Source organism: Cryptomeria japonica, chromosome 1, assembly GCF_030272615.1.
Source record: "Cryptomeria japonica chromosome 1, Sugi_1.0, whole genome shotgun sequence".
Classification (NCBI taxonomy): domain Eukaryota; kingdom Viridiplantae; phylum Streptophyta; class Pinopsida; order Cupressales; family Cupressaceae; genus Cryptomeria; species Cryptomeria japonica.
In genome coordinates this window covers 674,986,031-675,005,918 of record NC_081405.1, presented here as the reverse complement: position 1 = coordinate 675,005,918, position 19,888 = coordinate 674,986,031, and the positions used below count along the sequence as shown (strand labels likewise).

Sequence of the window (19,888 nt, the reverse complement as noted above, 5' to 3'; positions counted from 1 at the left end):
ACATTTATCTTAAACAAAGTCCCTGTCCAAGAGCCCTTAGAAATCTCCAAACTCCCCCTTACCAACCTGAAACTAGATTTGTCAAATGTCACATGCATTCTGAAATCATTCAACTTGGAAACATAAAGTAAACTTCTCACAAGATGTAGAATATTTAAAACATTATCAATAATTATAATCCTCCCAACACCGAAACACAACTTTACCTTTCTTATATCAACAATCTTCACTAACGTGTTATTAACAAGAAGAACTTCTCCTCCATCATATTCTTTGTATGTAGAAAATCATTCCTTATGAGGAGTCATATGGTAAGAGACACTTGAAACAACAAGCCAAGCATCATTACTAATAGTGTTAGCTAAAATAAACAAAGCATCAAAATCACTTTCATTAGAGTACTTATCCGTGGAAGCTTTAGTGCTCTTTTTCTTATTCATAAAAGTGGAGGTTATACAATATTCATTATTATATGTTGATATGGCTTATAATAATACCATATCTAATAAATGGTATTCGAAAGGCTTGAATTGTTTTTCTATTTAAAGGACATTTTTGCACTGTATCAAATTATATGATGTTTTATCACAATTCCACTGCTCAGTTTTTTAATCAATCTTTATTAACCTATATTTCATGAGCATGGTTCACAAGAACCCATCTCTCATGAGCATAAGTAGCTCACTTAACATCTCATTATATCTAAGTAATACTCACATAGGTGAAGCATCGAGAATTCTTGGACAATTTTTCATCCTAGTATTATTTCAACCCAAGTGCACTTAACTATGAAATTTCCACCAAGAAAAGACCAACCTAGCTTCCCAACCCACTTGCAAAACAACCCACTTGCAAAACATTTAACAAGTGTAAATGTATGAGTTAGGGAGTTCCCTTGTGAACTATTCATTATAAAGCTCCCTAGGTCATCAATGTCGTGTTTTACAAACCTATCATTACAAAGCTCCTTAACTCATTCATTTACACGTGCTCAAAATTTTACAAATGAAATAGCAAACTAAATTGACTCAATCTAGTGAAAACTCCACGATTAAATACGCCTGAACCTCAAGAGAATGACTTTCTATAAAGACAAAGTAGTTGAACCACTCCTCATAAAATAGAACCCCCCAAAAAAAACTCAAAAACTATACATTTAAATTCAATTAAACATCATTTAAGTTTAAATTATTCTATCTCCCCCTATTAATAGTACCGTTCATTTTTTAAATAGAAAAACCGCTTCAACTGAGAGAGACATCCCGCTTCAAGCTTTCATAACCCTTAAAACGTTATATCAACGGACTGAAAGACAAATTTAGAAATCACAATCTCTGGCAGCCGACTGAAATCGACACTTCTGTTATTTAACGCAAAATTCACTCTTTTTAGTTCCATATTTTACCGCCCCATTATGCCAATCTGTTTCAACTACTGTTTCTTTCAAGCCTCTCACATCTGCTAAATTGAGCCCTTTTTAAGAATTTTTTTGGGTTTTTCGCTTTCAGTTTAGTCACATATTCGTCGAAAACCTTCAGTGCCCAGGAATCTCAGCGAATCTTGTTTTTTTGAAGAGTTTTTGGGCGCGCAGTTGATATTTTACAATGTCTTTGAGACCCAATTCTCGGGCAGAGCTGAGGAAGAAATCTTACAAGGCGGGTGTCGACGCAGATGAAGCTCGGCGAAAGAGAGAAGACAATCTCATTGAGATCAGGAAAAGTAAGAAGGAAGATAATCTCCTTAAGAAGAGAAGAGAAGGAATGCAATTGACTCAGGCTTTGCCGCAGTCTGATCTCGTGAAAAAGGTTAGGCAAATTTACAATTTATTTTTCCTAATTTTGACCTAAAATTTATTTTCCATCAGTATTAGTATGAATTGAATGCAGATGACTCTGAATATTTGTAAATTTTAAATTGTAAGTAAAAAATTTATTTGTGCCCCAGGCACCTCAATTGATAAAATTGAATTTCGTTTTAAAAATAATTTGACCTAAATTACGTGGTAGCCTGTAAGGAAAATTTTCAATCAGAAGTGGCTTCTAAGGAAGGGTGCTCTTCACTCAACAATGCTCAATCCTTAAATTCGTTAATTTTTATTTGTAAAATACCCTTTTTGGCAAATTTTGACTTACATGCTATGACTGAGAGGGAAGAGGGTCTCTCTTAGATTGAAGTTACCCACAAATTCCACCCAGTGATGATGACCGTTGAGGTTGCATCCCGTGTCGTTCATTGAATGACACTGCACCCAGGGCTGGAAGATTATTCTATCCATTTTTAACATTAAAAATGTCTCATCCTTTATGTACACCCATTTAGCCCAATATTGTACATCATTATACAAACTAATATATAATTTTATTCAATATTGTGTAATAATTTTGGTCGATATATTGTGTAAATTATTATCACAATTACTATCATCAATCTTTTTTATTCTATCAAATATATTAGTATATCATTTTTACAGATATTCATGTCCTTTTCCTATTTCTTTACATCTTGCTCAAATTTTATATCTTTCATTATTGCTATAAATAGCCAAGAGTTGTATATGTAATATTTTTCTATATCAATATTTTTAAAAAAAATTGAGGGTAAACGTTTTTTGATCTTAGCTATGAACTAGTGAGGCCACAAATGGGAGACCTCATCTCCAACATGAACACTCATCAATAACACCCCGTTAAGGATTTGAATCTTGGTCTGAAGAACTGCAATGCCATGATTTAACCATCACACTATGCCATTACAGACTTTTCCCTATATCAATATGTTTATATACATCTACATATATATTGTTATGCTTGTGTTTACTCTTTATCTTTATCCTCTATTTTACTTTGTTATATCATCATGACATTTACACGCTTCTTGTTGTATGTCTCTCCCTTCTTCCATCAATATGTGGTCTCAATTGTTTATCATTTATTTATCTATATTTTTCAATATTTTACTTTGTTACACAATATTATTATAGCATCATATATCGACATTCATGCCATTTTATAATTGTATTCTTTCTCATCTTTACTGCATGTCCATTCATTGATAGACTAATATATTAATATCGCTTTTTTATTTCCCAATTTTTTTATTCTTCATTTATACATGAACGTGTATAGCCATAGCCTTCGGCCCTTCTTCATAGATCAATATTGTTATATTAAATATAAATTGATGCCTGCATATATCTATATTATTATGATTGCATTTTCGCTTCACTATTGTGTCTCCTATATATATTTTTAAAATTTTATCTTACATACTCCAATATGGAATTATACCACAAATCAATAAGCAAAAGTAATTGAGCTTTCCTAATGATTTTTTTTCATTCTTATGTTTGTAATTTACTCTTTTCATTTATCATTAAATCACATCATTATGCAATTACCATACATTCGTTATCTTGCCATATGGTTTTCCTATATTTATCCATTTATTTACATCACTGTTTAATTTATATTGATATCTGTTAAGGTTACATCTACAAATTCATTTTTTCAGGTCTCTATATGTTACCTAATAGATATTATACATTTTGTTTAATTTATGATTAATCAGCTATGGTTCCTTTTTGCTTTTTACCTTCTCTCCTTCCTTCTTCTCCCTCGGTTTTCAATCCTTTTGTCACCTTTCTTCCTTATAGTTTTGTTTGCAAGATATATCTTTACTTTTCTCTTCTTGATGGATCATGAAGAATGTGATCTGTTTTTTTTTTGGGTGGAAGCATTGACCTTGTATGTCTATCATTTATTGTGGTTTAATTAGAAATCAATTTGGATTGAGTTTCCAATCAATTAAGAATGTCCAAGTTCGTTGCTTTTAATTGGTAAATTCAGTTTCTAGGAAAAATGTTTTCTTACATGCTACGATCAATGGGGTATTATCTCTTCTATCGTAGTGACTGGAATTGCAGCAAACTTTGCCCATTGGAGCATGCACCACATCTAAAGATAGCGTTAGGGATTTGAATCCTAGGTTTGATGTAAGATTCTTGAGTGTTCATCACTTCAGTTCATCCTATTTGACTAAAAGCTAGGCCAAACATTAAGGCATGGCTTGTAGAGAACATGTGGGTAGGCTTGGTGTACAATATGTCACTTAACGTCTACTTACAGTTTTGGGGGCTATACACATTTATTCATTTTTATAAAAAATTTAAAATTTATTTAAACACTCTAAAATCAGTTTAGCCTACTGTTTTGCGATGGAATTCACTGCGTAATGTATAATATTATATGTAGTTGGGTTGCAGTTAATTCATGTTTGATTGCTAATCAATCAAGAATGCCAAATGTATTATTTTTTGGGGTAAATTGCACTTAGTCTCGTCAGTTGAGGCACATCCCATCCAGGAATGGGTGCTGTCATTTATTAAATATGAGCACGTATCATATCCAAGCACCAAGCAAAAAGTTAATTTAACCAATCAAAGATTGAGTTTGTCGAGCAGACATTCTTTCCTGTAGCATATAATACAACTTATTCTCTGCTGACTCCAAATGTTTGTTTTATGTCCTATTCTCCATTAGGTGGTTAAGGGTATAGGCATTGGATGGTGATGCCATTTTTCAAACCAGGGTATCAGGTTATATGGATTCAGGGTATGTCTATTTGCACACATGCAAATTATAAAAACCTGCATAAACATTAAATCACGAATGAGAATGAGGTAATTTCTCTTAGGTACTCTTCGTGAGCTATAATCATTCTTGCTAATCTACTCGGATAACTTGCAGACTTGTTTTGAATATTCTTGAGATTTACTAATATTTTGTTTGTTTGATTAAGAAATGGCCTGAGTGGCCGCTTCTTTTTCTTTTTTCTGATTGGTAAATCTTGGATGAGATTGTGGGCTGCCATCAATGCAGTGTGAGGGTAATATAGGCTCATACTCCAATCTACATGTGTCTCCATAAAATTTGCGTGCACAAATTGATTAGGGGCAGCATGTGGAATTATCTACCTCCTCTATTAGAAATGAAGGTTTCCCTAGGCTTAACTATATCAATCACAACTTTGCCCACGGTAGTGTTAAACCTGATTTGGGTCATGGGATTCGCCTTAGGTGATTCATGGCTTGATTGTATTGTGTCGGAAAGTTCAGATTGAACTGAAGGAATTGCCTTCTTTGCAATGCAGCCTAGAGAAACTCTTGAGCGACTGAAGAATTAATTGACCATTTAAAGATTGACGGAGAAGTCTTGGGTATTTCTCAAATTGGTGCAGTTGATTCATTGGATTAATCCTCATCAGAAACAACTGCGTATGATTTGGATTGTGAGGGGGATTTCTAGTCTTCCTTCTTTGATTTGGATAATAATCATCACCACTATCAACTCCTGATCCTTTACCATCCTTGGTTGTTTGTTTATTCAGGATGGCAATTTGATTGAGAAGGGACCCTTTATTTGCTTCCTTGTTTGATGACTTTTGTTATGTATCCACTGCCACTTCTGTAATATGAATTCCTGTTATTCCTTGGTGGTGGGATGCATTAGGTGTCTTAGGGAAAGAGATGGATTAGTAATCTTTCTTGTGTGCGATGAGATTGAAACCGCAACCTTGTGGATTGGCCTTTTGTCTTTCGAGGTGTTATGTTTGTAATTAATTTACATTTTTCTTTTTGTACTACTTTTAGTAGTGGGGGATATCAATTGAGGTGTGAGGATGCACTATAAGTAAATATTTAATTGTCCACACTCATGAAATAGTAACTTTGAACCTTAAATTAACAGCAAATAGGTCCTGAATAGCTAAAATATTTTCTTGTGGCTTCAGGTAAGTTGTATATTTTTTCAAATCTAATGTTATGGAGAGCACACATAAGTTTTATATTAAATTAGGTATGTCACTCCCATAAGCTGGTTTTTACTCTCTTTGAGGGTTTCTAGGATAAATTCTTGAGTCTTTGTGACGAATTCATTTTTGTTGCAGTACGTACTGCTCTTAATTTGGTCAACAATTTCCTCTCTCTAGTACTGTTATTTGAAATAACAAGTAGCAAAGTACGTTAGGCAAAATTTGTGATTTTTGAGTTCTAATTTTGAGGATTGAAGGATCTTTATCTCTGTAAATAGTCTCTTTGGACAGGTAGGAAGGCAGAAATGGTTCTTAGACGTGAACTCATCAGACAATATTTACCATATCTAATATATGTTACCCCATTAACCTTATTTGTATATTTTGCAAGTGTGTACTCTGTTGGGTTTCTGTTGATTTTGAGAAACACAGTAAATTCATGAGAAGATCTTTGTCAATATCATTAATAGGATTGAACATGCTTCTTTGCTTGTTCTGCAAGATATTGGTACTTCTTTGTTGGAAATTTGCTTATTGTTTTTGCTTTGTTTGAATTTTACAGTTGGAGAGTCTCCCTGTATTTGTGGCAGGAGTAATGTCAAATGATCCTCATTTGCAATTGGAAGCAACCACTCAATTTAGGAAGATTCTTTCAATTGGTATGCATGTTTCACAAATTGTTTTATCATGATTCTCTCTCTCTCATTCCAGTCTCAGAAAGGTGAATGGTGACCATTTTAAAAATCACATGTAACAGAACGGTGTCCCCCTATTGAGGAAGTTGTTAATGCTGGAGTTGTCCCTCGGTTGGTAGAGTTCCTCACAAGAGTTGACTTCCCTCAACTCCAGGTAAAATTTTTGTATTTTCATTGACTTTCTATAAGATTTTCCCAGAGAAATATGTCTGTGATATTAATGGATTTTGTTAGCCATGGTACAGTTTGAGGCAGCGTGGTCTTTGACAAACATTGCATCAGGAACCTCGGAACACACACGAGTTGTGATTGATCATGGTGCAGTGCCACACTTTGTGCAGCTTCTTAGCTCCCCAAGTGATGATGTTCGAGAGCAGGTTTTGTCTTTTAACTTTCCACTTGGCACTGTGCTCTTAACTGACATCATTTTCATTTGTTTACCATTCTTCCATATGTTTTTATCACTAACCGTTATTTATTGTTCCAGGCTGTTTGGGCATTGGGAAATATAGCTGGTGATAATTTCAAGTTTAGAGATCTAGTTCTCGGTCATGGTGCTCTTATGCCACTCCTGGCCCAATTGAATGAGAAAACCAATCTATCGATGCTGAGAAATGCCACTTGGACACTATCCAATTTTTGTCGTGGCAAGCCACAGGCACCTTTTGAACAGGTGTAAATTATGAGCAATTTTTCTGGAGTTTAATTATTCAAAAAAAAAGAAGAAGATTAAGTCATTGCGCACAAGCTATGATACAGAACTCTCTACATATATCACTTTAATTGTCTTTTTAAATGCAGACCAAGCCAGCACTTCCAGCTCTTGAACGCCTTATTCATTCGGATGATGAGGAAGTCTTGACGGATGCATGTTGGGCTCTTTCATACCTATCAGATGGAACAAATGACAAAATACAAGCTGTGATAGAGGCTGGTGTTTGTCGTAGACTTGTCGAGCTTCTGCTGTATGTATACACTTCCTTTTAAATGTTTACAGTGGCTACATGGTGGATGTGTTCAATTACATTATTTGTGGATGTGTTCAATAGCTTGTGTTGTTATGGATGCTAACTAGAACCTTTGGATGGATATAGACAAGAATGACAATAGTCTGTTTATTGTGGCTTGTTTTTCAGTGGGGTGTTGTGGTAGTTTTGCTGTGTCTCATATATGTTTATTGCATGGAGAAAAAGGATTCCAACCAATTTCCCTTTTTTTTTCTTTTGTTTAATGCCAATATTGTTCCACTTTTGGACTAACAAGATTTCTCTCTTTCTTGATAGGCACACCAATCCTATGGTTCTCATTCCAGCTCTTCGCACAGTGGGCAACATTGTTACTGGAGATGATGTACAGACACAGGTATCGAACTGTATCCTTATGATTCTAAATTTTCAAGTAAAGTCTGCTCTTAAGGAATTCTCCTAATTGCCCAAGACTAATATGAGCTTCAAGAACAGTTGTATAGGGCATCCACTGTTAATGTGATGGCTAAATTGGGAATAGCATACCATACAATAGCTTTAGGGTCCTACCACACTCCAGTTGTCACAAATATAAAAACTAAATGCTAATAACCCTTAACTTTTATCATCCCCACCTTTCATAGATGATGCAGTATATATGTGATGATAAAATATGGCATTGGTATTCCTTACTATTGCTGCATTGTGGAAACATATTTAGCATGACAATTGATGGGATAATTTGTTTTCATCACATTAGCTTCCTTGTGTGTTGTCATTGTGTTACACAAACATTTTTAACTTCACAACTGATGAGATAATTTATTTTTATTATGTTAACTGTTTCCCATTTTAGCTGTCACCTATGTAAATTGAAATCAAAATGTAGTTTCAAGAGAAGCTTAATGAAAACTAGAGGCAAACGAGCAGAAAAACTTATGGCCGTGGTTGATGTTTTAAGTAAATGGTAAACGATCATGTAGAGACCATAAGATATTTGTGGTTTACGATTAAGTAAATGGTAAACGAGCAGAAAAACTTATGGCCGTGGTTGAGATTGCATTGGCAGTCCAAAGGATCTAAATTATCTGTGGGAAGTTGGGAACCATAGATAATGGGAAGGTCATTGGGTGAAGTAAGGATAATTGGTTATCTGAGTGTTAAGATGGCATTGCCAGTGTAATCATCATAATAAGATGGCATCCAAAGTAGCTTTGGAAACCACAGGTAATTGGGTGGTCCATTGGTAAAAATTCACTCAAAGATCTAGTGAGGTTTTTCAATCTGTACCATAAAATAAAATTTATCTGACCAGACCACAAGTGAATAATGCTTTTATTTGACATTTTTTTATTTGTTTCATGTTTCATTTTTACATATATAACAGCCAATTAAAAGTAGATTTTTGTTCCTGATGTTTCATCTACATAGATAGCCTATAATTGTTGAATTTAACGTGTTAATCACTTCATTAGACTTAAATAATAACCTAAAGAAAATTAAATGTTACAAATTAGCTTTGTTTTTTGGTATTGCTTCATCTTATCTTAACATACTTTAATGTCGTTATGTTTCAGTTCATGATTGAAAATCATGTGCTTGCATGCCTTTTACATCTCCTGACAAACCATCAAAAGAAAAGTATCAGGAAGGAAGCATGCTGGACAGTTTCAAACATCACAGCAGGCAATAAAGAACAAATACAGGTCAGTTGTTTATGGTATCCAACATGATGGTCTCATCAATCTGAATTGTTCAAATCCTTTATATACTTATTGCAAAACATGTTCATTTGTTGCTAAACTTTCTGTTCTACAGACTGTCATTGATGCAAACATTATTTCTCCTCTTGTGAATTTGCTCCAAACTGCTGAATTTGACATCATGAAAGAGGCGGCATGGGCAATCTCCAATGCCACTTCGGGCGGTTCACACGAACAAATCAAGTATGTAATGCAAAAATTTATGATTTTCTTCTTCTTAGGATTGTTTCTCGGGTCTTGTGACCTGCCTGAGAATCTCCAATTCCACTTGACATGTTTCACATGAACAAATCAATTATGTAACAAAAAAATTGACAAGGTTTTTCTTCATAAGATTCTTTCTATGTATCTTTTCTGAGCAGCCTATAGATCTAAGAGATTCTCATGATCAAGTTATGATTCTTTAGCTTAACATGTATAGTGAACTTCATAGTGGAGCTGAAGTTTTTCCTGCTTCAAAAATGTATTAGAAGATGGTCATATTAAAGGTAAATAAAAAATTGCCACAAATGTAGACTTTTAGACAGCATGATTGTGCAATTTCTGTAGACCCTATCAATAAAATTGAATTAGACAGGGACAGTAGCAGGTAGAGGGGGAAAAATTTCATTTGGTCAGAAAGAGATGAGTGAGTTGGCAGGGAGACAGCCTTCGCCTACCAATGAAAAGCTAGGAAGACCTACCTTTCTGCTGAAGACAATGAATCAAACTCATGATGCATTAGACCTAGCTAAATATTAAGAGCAAAGAAGTCTTGGGTGTTCTCCTTTTTTGTGATATTGAGAAAAGGAACCATTTGGTAGAGTACATATTCATGGTTGAAAAATTCATCAAGGATCCAAAATTCAACACACAGTGACAGATAACATTGAACAAAAGATAGATTGCAGTTGCTGAATTTGGATGGCACAGTTATCTAATTCTGGACCCAAACCAACTAAAGTATAGAACACAAAGAATACTACTTACAAGTTACAAGAACCGGATGTATTCAAATAAATAATAGAATCAGTGAATTGTTGCACTAATTATTAACAAGTGCGAAATGTAAAGAATAATCACCATTTGCTAGTAATTTAATCACATTTCAAATAATCCATTGCAAAAAATGTTTATAATGAGGCCCTACCTATTTATCTTCACATCAAATCAACTTCCTTTTTATCTTTAAACTTCTGTAATGGCAAGCTTATTAACATAAGTTATTAGTTTGTTTTGAAATTGTCTTCCATGTTGTATGCTCTAAAGATCCTTGCTTTGCTACCATGATTACCTTAGCGTGGTATCGATATTTGACCTTTTCTACTCTAGATTGACTTGCCAGCAGAATATTTAATTAGCCTCTTGGCCATATCCCTGCCAATAAATGGATAGCCGCTCATCAACAAGAATTCTAGAACATGTTATCTGCCTGTACTTTCTGCAGTGCCCTTGTTTAGATGACAATCAATTATTGATCATTATAATAAGCTGACAATGTTGTAAAGCGTTTTGTTACATGCAATATTTTCATGTCTCTTTTCACGTCCTCCTGCCATATTGTACTGTGGTAATCATTTATAGATAATTCTAGTGTTTTTATTTCTTTGACATCATTGATGAATTGGGATGATTTCTCAAATTACAATTCATTACATAATGTGAACTTTAATATGAAGCGCAACAATAAAAAATTTAAAACTAAATTGTTTTGTTCACTTTTATTCTTCTTTTTTAGTTGTTTTTTTGTTTTGAGAGCAGCACTAAGCCACAGCAAAGCCTTTAGTTATTTCATGTCAACTATGTGTTTTTAACAAACATAAAGGCTTTACAAGTCTGCACCAAGAAGACTGATGCATGTTTAATCTGGCAGGTATTTGGTGAGTCAGGGATGTATTAAGCCATTATGTGACCTGTTAGACTGCAAAGACCCAAAAATAGTTTCAGTTTGTCTTGAGGGGCTTGAGAACATCCTGAAAGTAGGAGAGGCAGAAAAGGATCTAGGAAACACTAGTATAAATAGTTTTGCTCAGCTCATTGATGATGCTGAAGGACTTGAAAAGATTGAAAACTTGCAGAATCACGATAATGAGGACATCTATGAGAAAGCTGTGAAGATCCTTGAAACCTATTGGCAAGAAGATGATGAGGATGAGCAAAACATAGCTCCTCCTGGTACTGATGGCCAGCCGGCTTTTAGTTTTGGTACAAATAGAGCACAAGTTCCTCCAGGTGGTTTCGCTTTTGGTTGAGGAGGTATGTTTTTACCAATTTATATTGTTATCAAATGTGAATTTCTCTTGATCATTCTTGTATTGATATTTTGGAAAATTATGTGGCAGGTGGAATTTCTTTTTGCTGGATCATACAATGGGTGTTCAAAGATTTGAACAATGATTTTGCCATTTCAAAGAAATGGGCTCAATATATAGGTGTTCATTATTTTTAGGATATATAGAAGAGTTTCAAAATTTACTTACTGGCTCCCTCTGTCTTATGTTAAAATGAATGTAATCATAAGCGAGACCATATGACCGGCTTTCAAAGCTGCTCAATATAGGTGTTCTTTTTTTAGGATATATTGAAGTTTATCTCAATAGTTGGAGTTTTTGTCCGTCATTTCTACAATTCAAAGTGAACTATTAGAAAACCTCAATTTTTATGAATTTAATGGGTAAATTGTATTCAATTTGGCAGTAAGGTTTCGAAACTGTACTTACTGGCTGTCTTTGTCTTATGTTAAAATTCAATGTGATCATAAGTGAGACCATATGACTGGCTTTCGAAGCTGCCTAAGTTTTGTATCAAGTTGAATTTTGCTCACATAGTTATTACATTCAATTCAATTATTTTTCTAGTTATTTATGCATCGTATTAAATTATTGAGGTATATAATAATATTGTGAGGGTACAATTGGTATTTCAACAAGGCATGAAAAATGTGATCTTATTATAGGATCTAATTTGTGATCTTCTGACTATGGATTGAAGTCAATGTATAACTTCAAAATGTATAAGATTGGCTATTCAAGAGCTAGTTAAATCGATAATCTGTGTTGGATTGTTTCCTTTGTGGTATATTTCAGGATTAGAGAATATCTTGTGTCTTCTTTCTCCTTTGTAAACACTTTAAAACGTCTTTTTTTTCAACTTCTATCCCTTGCCAGTGGTAATGCTCATGAAAGGGTTTTTATTATACAAAATGATGGGAGGTCATAGAGAAGAGATGCACAATATCTCAATCAATCATAAACTAGTGCAATTGAATAATTTCTCTAATTTTTCTAAATTTATTGGAATTATCTATAACGCTACTCCAATATGGCAGAATTTAGGCGAATTTATCTGTTTATTTGATATTTTCATTTTTTTTTCAATGATAGAGATTGCCATGCTCGAGATTTTAAGTTTGGGTAGTACTAGTAACATGTCAGAATACTATTTAACAGTCTCAGAAACAGAAATTATTAAACTTACTAGTCTGTTGTGCAATTTTTTAGGTACTGACTGCTGGGATTTCTTAAGTTCAATAAGAATATAAGGCTCCTCGATGTCAATGTGCATTGAATTTGAAGTGTATCATTTGTCAAAGGGGTTTACTCAAAACAAAAACAAAAAACTGATCTTAAGGGAGTGTACCATTACAGCTTCATAATGATTCAATGTGACAAGCCATGGAGATATATTGTAGTGAACCCAATAATCTTGACTAATATTTCATAAAATGTGTCGACTAATATTTTAATAGTATGATTCATAATTGTTTTAGGCGGATCTAGGTTACTAGAATATATCACAAATTTTAGGTGTTGCTGACTTTCTGCGGTTTTGTCAATAAGATCCTCATCTTAGTCACTTACATCCCAAACTGTAAGTTATGAATCTATGCCCAAATTACATAATGATTTGGTTTGTCTTGGTGGTTGACATTTAATAAGAATATGAATCATTATGTCCCTACTGCTATCTCATGTCCTCTCCTTGCTTCCCCACCCCTTTCTCCACCTTTGTATATATGTGTATAACTATTTATTCGAGATTAGATATTCAAGAGAGAATGACAGCTATAGCCAAATGCACGTTGTCACTTGTCACAGATCATGTACATAACTATGCATGATACAAGTTTGTTGTTATCGTTAAAATTGGTTGTTTTGACTGATATTTGTTTCTGTTGTCTCATTGTTCGTTGCATATTCGTGAATCCTTACCATAACTCAGACTTTTCACACATGTAACTGGCTGGACCTCTTCGATTTGGCTGTCCATTGAGCTTTACACCTGGGTTTTAGATTATTGGTATCAGAGTGATCTCACTGTGTCAATTTTTGAGTGATCTTAGAGTGATGATTGAATAATCTTGTCATTTTGTATGTACATTCACGTAAGAGTTTGATTATAGGAAGTTAGAGCTTAAACTCAAGGCTCTTCATTATACTGTCACTCGTTCTTAGATGGGAAACAGAATGTTGGTAACGTGAACAATTGGAAACAGATTGGAAACATAATGTTGGTAACAAGAAGAATTGGAGGAACGCCATGCATGCAGAATAAGCAGGTACCGTGGTTTAATTTTTATGATTTTTAGACAAAAGTCTAAAACTTATCAATTTGCAGCAATTGTTTGGTAATCACTGTCATGCGAAGTACAAGTCAAAATAGAAATATGCATGATAGATGTACAGATAAATAGCAAAACCGTATTTGTTCATACTATGTGGTTAATAGATTCTCTGATCAATAGCTGTTCACATTCGCTCTTTTTAAAATCCATCTCGGTGAAGAAATGGTGCAATAACTATTACACAACGCATGAGAATGGCGTAGGCACATCTATAGACATGGAATGATTTTCTTTCAGCCAGTGGAAAAATACAAACATATTTACATTGAGAGACGTAAGTACAATGGCAAAGGGGTGGAATTAATAGAAACCTTGCGAGTTAATTGTCAGTTGGTAGACTACAAGGATATCTTTTATCCATCAAAGGGAGTTGCTACGAATTGTGCCATAGAGCATACCATTGATTTGATTCTTGGACTACCTTCATGTAATGCTTCTTTGTATCATAGATCATTTCTAGAGAATGAGAAGATCTAGTGATAGATCCATGAACTCATTGATAAAAGGACTATTAGGCCAAGTTCAGTACCTTGCGGCAACCCAATTCAGCTAGCACAAAATAAAGACAACACATGAGGTTGCGTATTAAATATATAGTTCTCATCAATATCACTATGAAGAATTGCTGACCTCTTCCAAGGATTGAGGACTTGTTTAATCAACTTTCAGGTGCAAAGTTCTTCTCCAACATCGATCTCAAGGTTGGGTATATTAGATTCAACCCAATCAATGCTCCAAATACAAATGAAAATGGTGAATGATATTTAGAGGCCATTTACCACTTCGTTTGTTGTTCTCACATTGATGACATGATCTTTATTAAAACCTAGGATTAAAATTTATTACAGCACTTGTTGCCAATATATTATCTAGATTACATTGTAGGTGCACATGGAGTGCATGTGAACCCAACCAAGCATTTGAGTTAAACTTCTATACGATAGTTTTGCTTGTTTTTTTTTCACATGACTTGGCCATGTAATCGAGTTACTAGAGGCCGCAACAAAGCAAGGTTCATATATTTAATGACACAACCAAGCATTTGAGTTGAAATGCACTTTGTTTTGGGTTAGTACGTGTGTTATTAGATCTTCAACTTGCATTTTAGACTAAGATTGTTGGGATGAGGTGTGTCATGCATCTTGCAAGTCCAAATATTTGAATGAATTATTAATTGTACTTATTTATTATTTCTAATTTGAGAAATGTGGCATCCAATTAATGACTATCGTGTATGGCCATCTAATGTCATTATGATGTGTAAGAAATATGGTACATGTTATGATGTGCCAAGAGAATCTTTCCAAATGAGACAAATGAAAAATAATGAGTCAAATTTGGATGTATGTTGTGAGACTTCTCATCATGTTATTTTTGGATCGTGTTTGAATCCATGATAATGCATTTTTTGATAGTTTGTGGGCCCTTCTTGGGTCTATATATCAAGGCTCATCTCACAAGGTTTTGTCTCTAGATTTCCTCTAGAGAAGGATGATATTCTCCATGTTAAGGTAAAAGCTTGAAATTGTTCTAACTATGTTGGTTTTCCCCCACATACATATTATATTGTGAATTTTGTTTGTTCTTCCCTCTCTTATTCTTGTTTAGGTGCTAATTCACATTTTGTTATGTTGTTGAAATTTCATATATTTGAGATCATTTATTTCCTTTTTAGTGTTAGTTTGGGAAATAAAAATTGTCTTGATTCTACTTTATAGGCATAGTTTATATTCACCTGTATCAAACATTTCAATTAATAAATATTAGGTATTATAGGTGCATACTTGATCTTTTCTTAACAATTTAATGCATTATAATATGCACTTGAAGTAATCCTCACCCAATATGGTCATTTGGTTGTACACAAAATGAGGCAATCATTGCATTGACAAAAACTAGCTTAGCATATAATTATAAGATTTATGCTAGGACAAAAGTTACATTATAGTTAATTAATCAGCTCAAAACTTAAGGTTAGATTAATTGACAAAACAAATTTTCCAAAGTAGGCATGTTACGTATAGAATCAAGAAAGGGATTGAAACTGAAGGGAGCAACATTAGAAATGATCTTAGCATAAGAATGGATGTGTCAACCTAGTTGTAGATTGTTTGACTTATTTGTTGATTAAAGTCATCCTTGTTCTTGATGTTTGTGGACATATTTAGTTCAGGGTCATAATTATACCTTATAACAAGGATTTTAGAAATATCTAAGTTGCTTTATGGAAATTTAGTTCAAGATTTCTACTTGTGAGATGTACTGTACCACCTTAGGCACTTGTGAGATTCCTTCCAATTTAAAATTTAGAATATACATTTGGTCAACTAGCACCCTTCAACCTTCTACCTTGAACAATATTTTGTTAATTTAGTCAAATTTTGCTTGTTTTGTATGTTTATTTGATCAACCTATGTTAACTCATAGGAAAGTATTTGATACCACTTATCTTTCCATTAAGATTTTTGAAACCAACATTAGGGTTTGCAAATATGCATTTCTCTAACTTACTATTTTCAAATATGATCTTCCTCTTTCACCATTGTTCTTCATTGATCTCTTTTTTTTATAGGATTTGGTGGTGATTGTCTTATCCTATCTATCATTCTCCCTACCCGTTGTTACATTGGTCTTAGGATTTACATTTTACACAATTTTAGATATAATTTTCTAACTTTATTGATCTAAGATTTGTTACCCTTCACCATATATTTATTTTATGTCACTACGCTTTATGATAATACATTTTTTTGTGACCTATGGATTGTCTTAGCTACTATTTTGTTCTAATATGCACTCGATACAAGTAGAGTTTTTGGCTCACAAAATGTTGTACATAGTAGGAATGATATTTTTCTTTTAGATATATGGATTCCCTTTCATGTGGCCTAGTGGTGATGTTAGAAAGGTACATATGTTTCACCTTCACTCATATATGATATTGATGCATCGTTTTCCATTTCTAGTGATATGTTTGTTGTTTTAACCTTGCCTATCTATGATTATTATTCTAGTGATGAACTATCCATGATATATATCCTTCTCACCTTCACATGAAATTTTAGTTCATCTTTCCTACATTGTGGCTCATAGTACATTGATATTATATTTAATAACGAGTACATCGATAGTTCTTCATATACTCATGGTGAAGATTACGACTTGTTTCATGTTGATTTGCTACCTCACACATATTCTAGTGACCTTTCCTTAGTGGATCTCATTGCCTTCTTATTGCATCATGATGATCTACACTTTTTATAGAGATTCAAGCATGTAGATCCCTTCTTGTTTGAGCATATTCATCTAAAGTTACAATGGAACAAACACATGAATTGAACATGCACAAGGACAAAGAAAAACATAAGAATAACATGCTACTAATAGTAACACACCCTCACCATTACATGTGATCCAAATTAATTATGTATATGGGAGATCTTGAGAATGACGTTTCCCCATTTAAAATACCTCATAAGTGACATTCTCTATTTAAGAAAATGCATTTATGAATAAATTAAATCAAAACATAATAATCAAAATTAAATTATAAACTACATGCAAGCCTTCAAATGAGTGAAGAAGTGAATTCACTCTTATTGTAATTTTGATTTTGAAGAAATGAGTTTGTTTCCCTTGATTTTGATTTAAAATTGATTTGTGTGATCTTGATTTATTTTGTTAAAGAATGTATATTCATAAATTAGGGAATTGACGAAGGCTTAAAAAAAATGATGATATAATCGATGACTTCCAACTAGAGGTAGTAAAGGTGGCACTCAAGAATTAACTTGTCACGAGATATGAGCATCACTATAGTGTATAATTATGTATGCATGTAGCATCGCTACCATTTCCGTGTTAAAATATGCAAAAAATTACATAGTTCATAGGAACTCATTTTATGGAGAACACATACACAAAAGCCAAACATACATGAGCATATCCTTGTAGGGTCGATTACTTTATATGGCTCTCATGATGATATTCTTTGAATTAATGATGTTTGTGAGTGCAACACACTTTGAGGTATGTGATCATTTTAGGATTCATACACAAAATGTAATAGTGAGATTTGCATACCAATATCATTTCCCATTTAATTTTTTTTCTATATTGAGATAATATCTTGGTAGATGTATATAGTGACATGGAATGATTTTGTGTGACATTGAGCTAATTCTCCTAGACTTTTTACCTATTTGCACACACATATCCCTATCCACTTAACCCTACTCTATCCATTGATGTGAAATGTTACACATTCATTTTATCTACCTACTCATTACATCTATCTATTCACTTACCTCAATCTAGCCATCTACAACGTAGATTTGATCTATGAACTTGTTCCTTTCTAATTAAAAATAAAAAATTCAAATTGGCCAAACTTGCCTCCACCCTTCTACCTTGGAATGACTAAACATGTTTGGCATAGTTTGATGTTATGTACTGATATTTAAAGACATTCAATGCATTCATTCTAATCATCAAGGAATAATTCAAAAATCATTTTATTTTATAACTTTGGAGTCAAAATTTGTTTTGGTGAACAAGAAAGAGTAAACAATTTGCATGCTTTGATGTTAGATTCTTGTGTTTGAGCTTTGTTCGAACAAAGATAAATTACACCTATGACTAATTCCAAAATTTTAACCAAGTATCATCATCCTCATTCAATTTCCAAAACTGTTGGTGTAAATTATGTCTCATAATTACACTTTACTTAAATTGACTTAGGGTAATAGTAGTTTGGATATGAGACACTTAAGGAAGTGTGCACATAGAGATGTATGTAGGAGAAATTTCACCTTTTGTGGTCTTATCTTCTTGTTACATTCCACCTTTACTGATCCATCTAATTCTTGTGGAATATTTTATTATTTCTCCTACCTACCCTCACCTATCCTCCTTTCTCATTGGGACACATGTCACGATCGTGTGCTCACATATCCATATTGTCTTGTCTTTATAAGCAAGTTCATCTTACATTGTATGTAATGATCTAGTTGATAGTTTTTGCTTCTTGATTAGAATACAATTTATTTTTATCAAATCTATTGTTTCTCTTAAGGCATGTTCCCATGTGGCTGCTTAGCTTATTTTAGCTAGCCGCTGATGCTCAAAATTTATAGGAATTATTTGTGGAGCAGCTGGCCCCATGAATATTTATCTTTGCTGCTTATTTGTAAACAAAACGTCTTACCTTTGTATAAATGGTATTAATACTAATTTATGCACTTAAAATTTAAAAAAAAAAATAGAAATAAAATCTTAAAAAAAAGGGGAAAGCAAATTGTGGAGCTGTTTATTTTCAGCCCCACCTTTTCTTCCACAGTTTATTTCTAATTCCTAAACAATAGCTGCTATTCATTGTGCCCTTAAATTCTTACAAAAATACAATATCAATATCTCACTACCAACTATATTTTATTAATTCACACTGCTTGTACTTATTTTGTACATTTATTTAATAAACCCAGACTAACTCATAGGTAAAGATTATTTTCGTTTATAAAATTCTATACAGTATTTATGTAGTGCTTAGTCATTTCATTTTCCAAGCAATTATTGTTAGAAAGTCCATTCTATATTTTGCCCTTGTTTAGAACCTAGCCATCTTCAAATGTAAGGTTTTCTGTATCTGAATAGAAAGTGACATTGAATCCCAAGGGAGGGCCATTATGCAGGAAACAGCTATTACGATGATGTGCAATTTATTTTCACTCTTTATTTTATTTCTACCCAAAAAGTTATTGAGATGAAAGACTAAAATTGTTCCCACTGTCTGTCTATCCTTCAAAAGATGCATTCAATTAGACTTTATCAACCTTGTTGCATGTTGAAAACACTGCTATAACTTGAGGGCAACTGACATTTACAAACGTCAATTGATTTTGTATAGCAGTTGTATGCAATAGTTCATTTATATCCATAGATATGAGGGCGCATCTCAACTGGAGCGAGCTGTTTTGGATCTAGGAAACATAATGGTGAAAGTTCTGGCTTAATCGTGCAGTACGCATAAGCATATGAAGAATTTGAGAGACACTA

At 33.4% G+C, this 19,888-nt stretch overlaps 1 protein-coding gene across 1 annotated transcript; it reads left to right on the top strand.

The window, feature by feature from the left end:
• Window positions 1-1,263: 1,263 nt before the first annotated feature.
• On the top strand, window positions 1,264-11,980 carry LOC131026753 (importin subunit alpha-1). The gene is made up of 11 exons (XM_057956694.2): window positions 1,264-1,805; window positions 6,371-6,467; window positions 6,566-6,657; window positions 6,749-6,880; window positions 6,991-7,176; window positions 7,305-7,468; window positions 7,787-7,865; window positions 9,046-9,174; window positions 9,287-9,414; window positions 11,084-11,466; window positions 11,553-11,980. Exons 1-10 carry the CDS (start codon window positions 1,605-1,607, stop codon window positions 11,460-11,462), a joined length of 1,587 nt encoding a protein of 528 aa, XP_057812677.1. The 5' UTR covers window positions 1,264-1,604; the 3' UTR covers window positions 11,463-11,466; window positions 11,553-11,980.
• The last annotated feature ends 7,908 nt before the right edge of the window (window positions 11,981-19,888 follow it).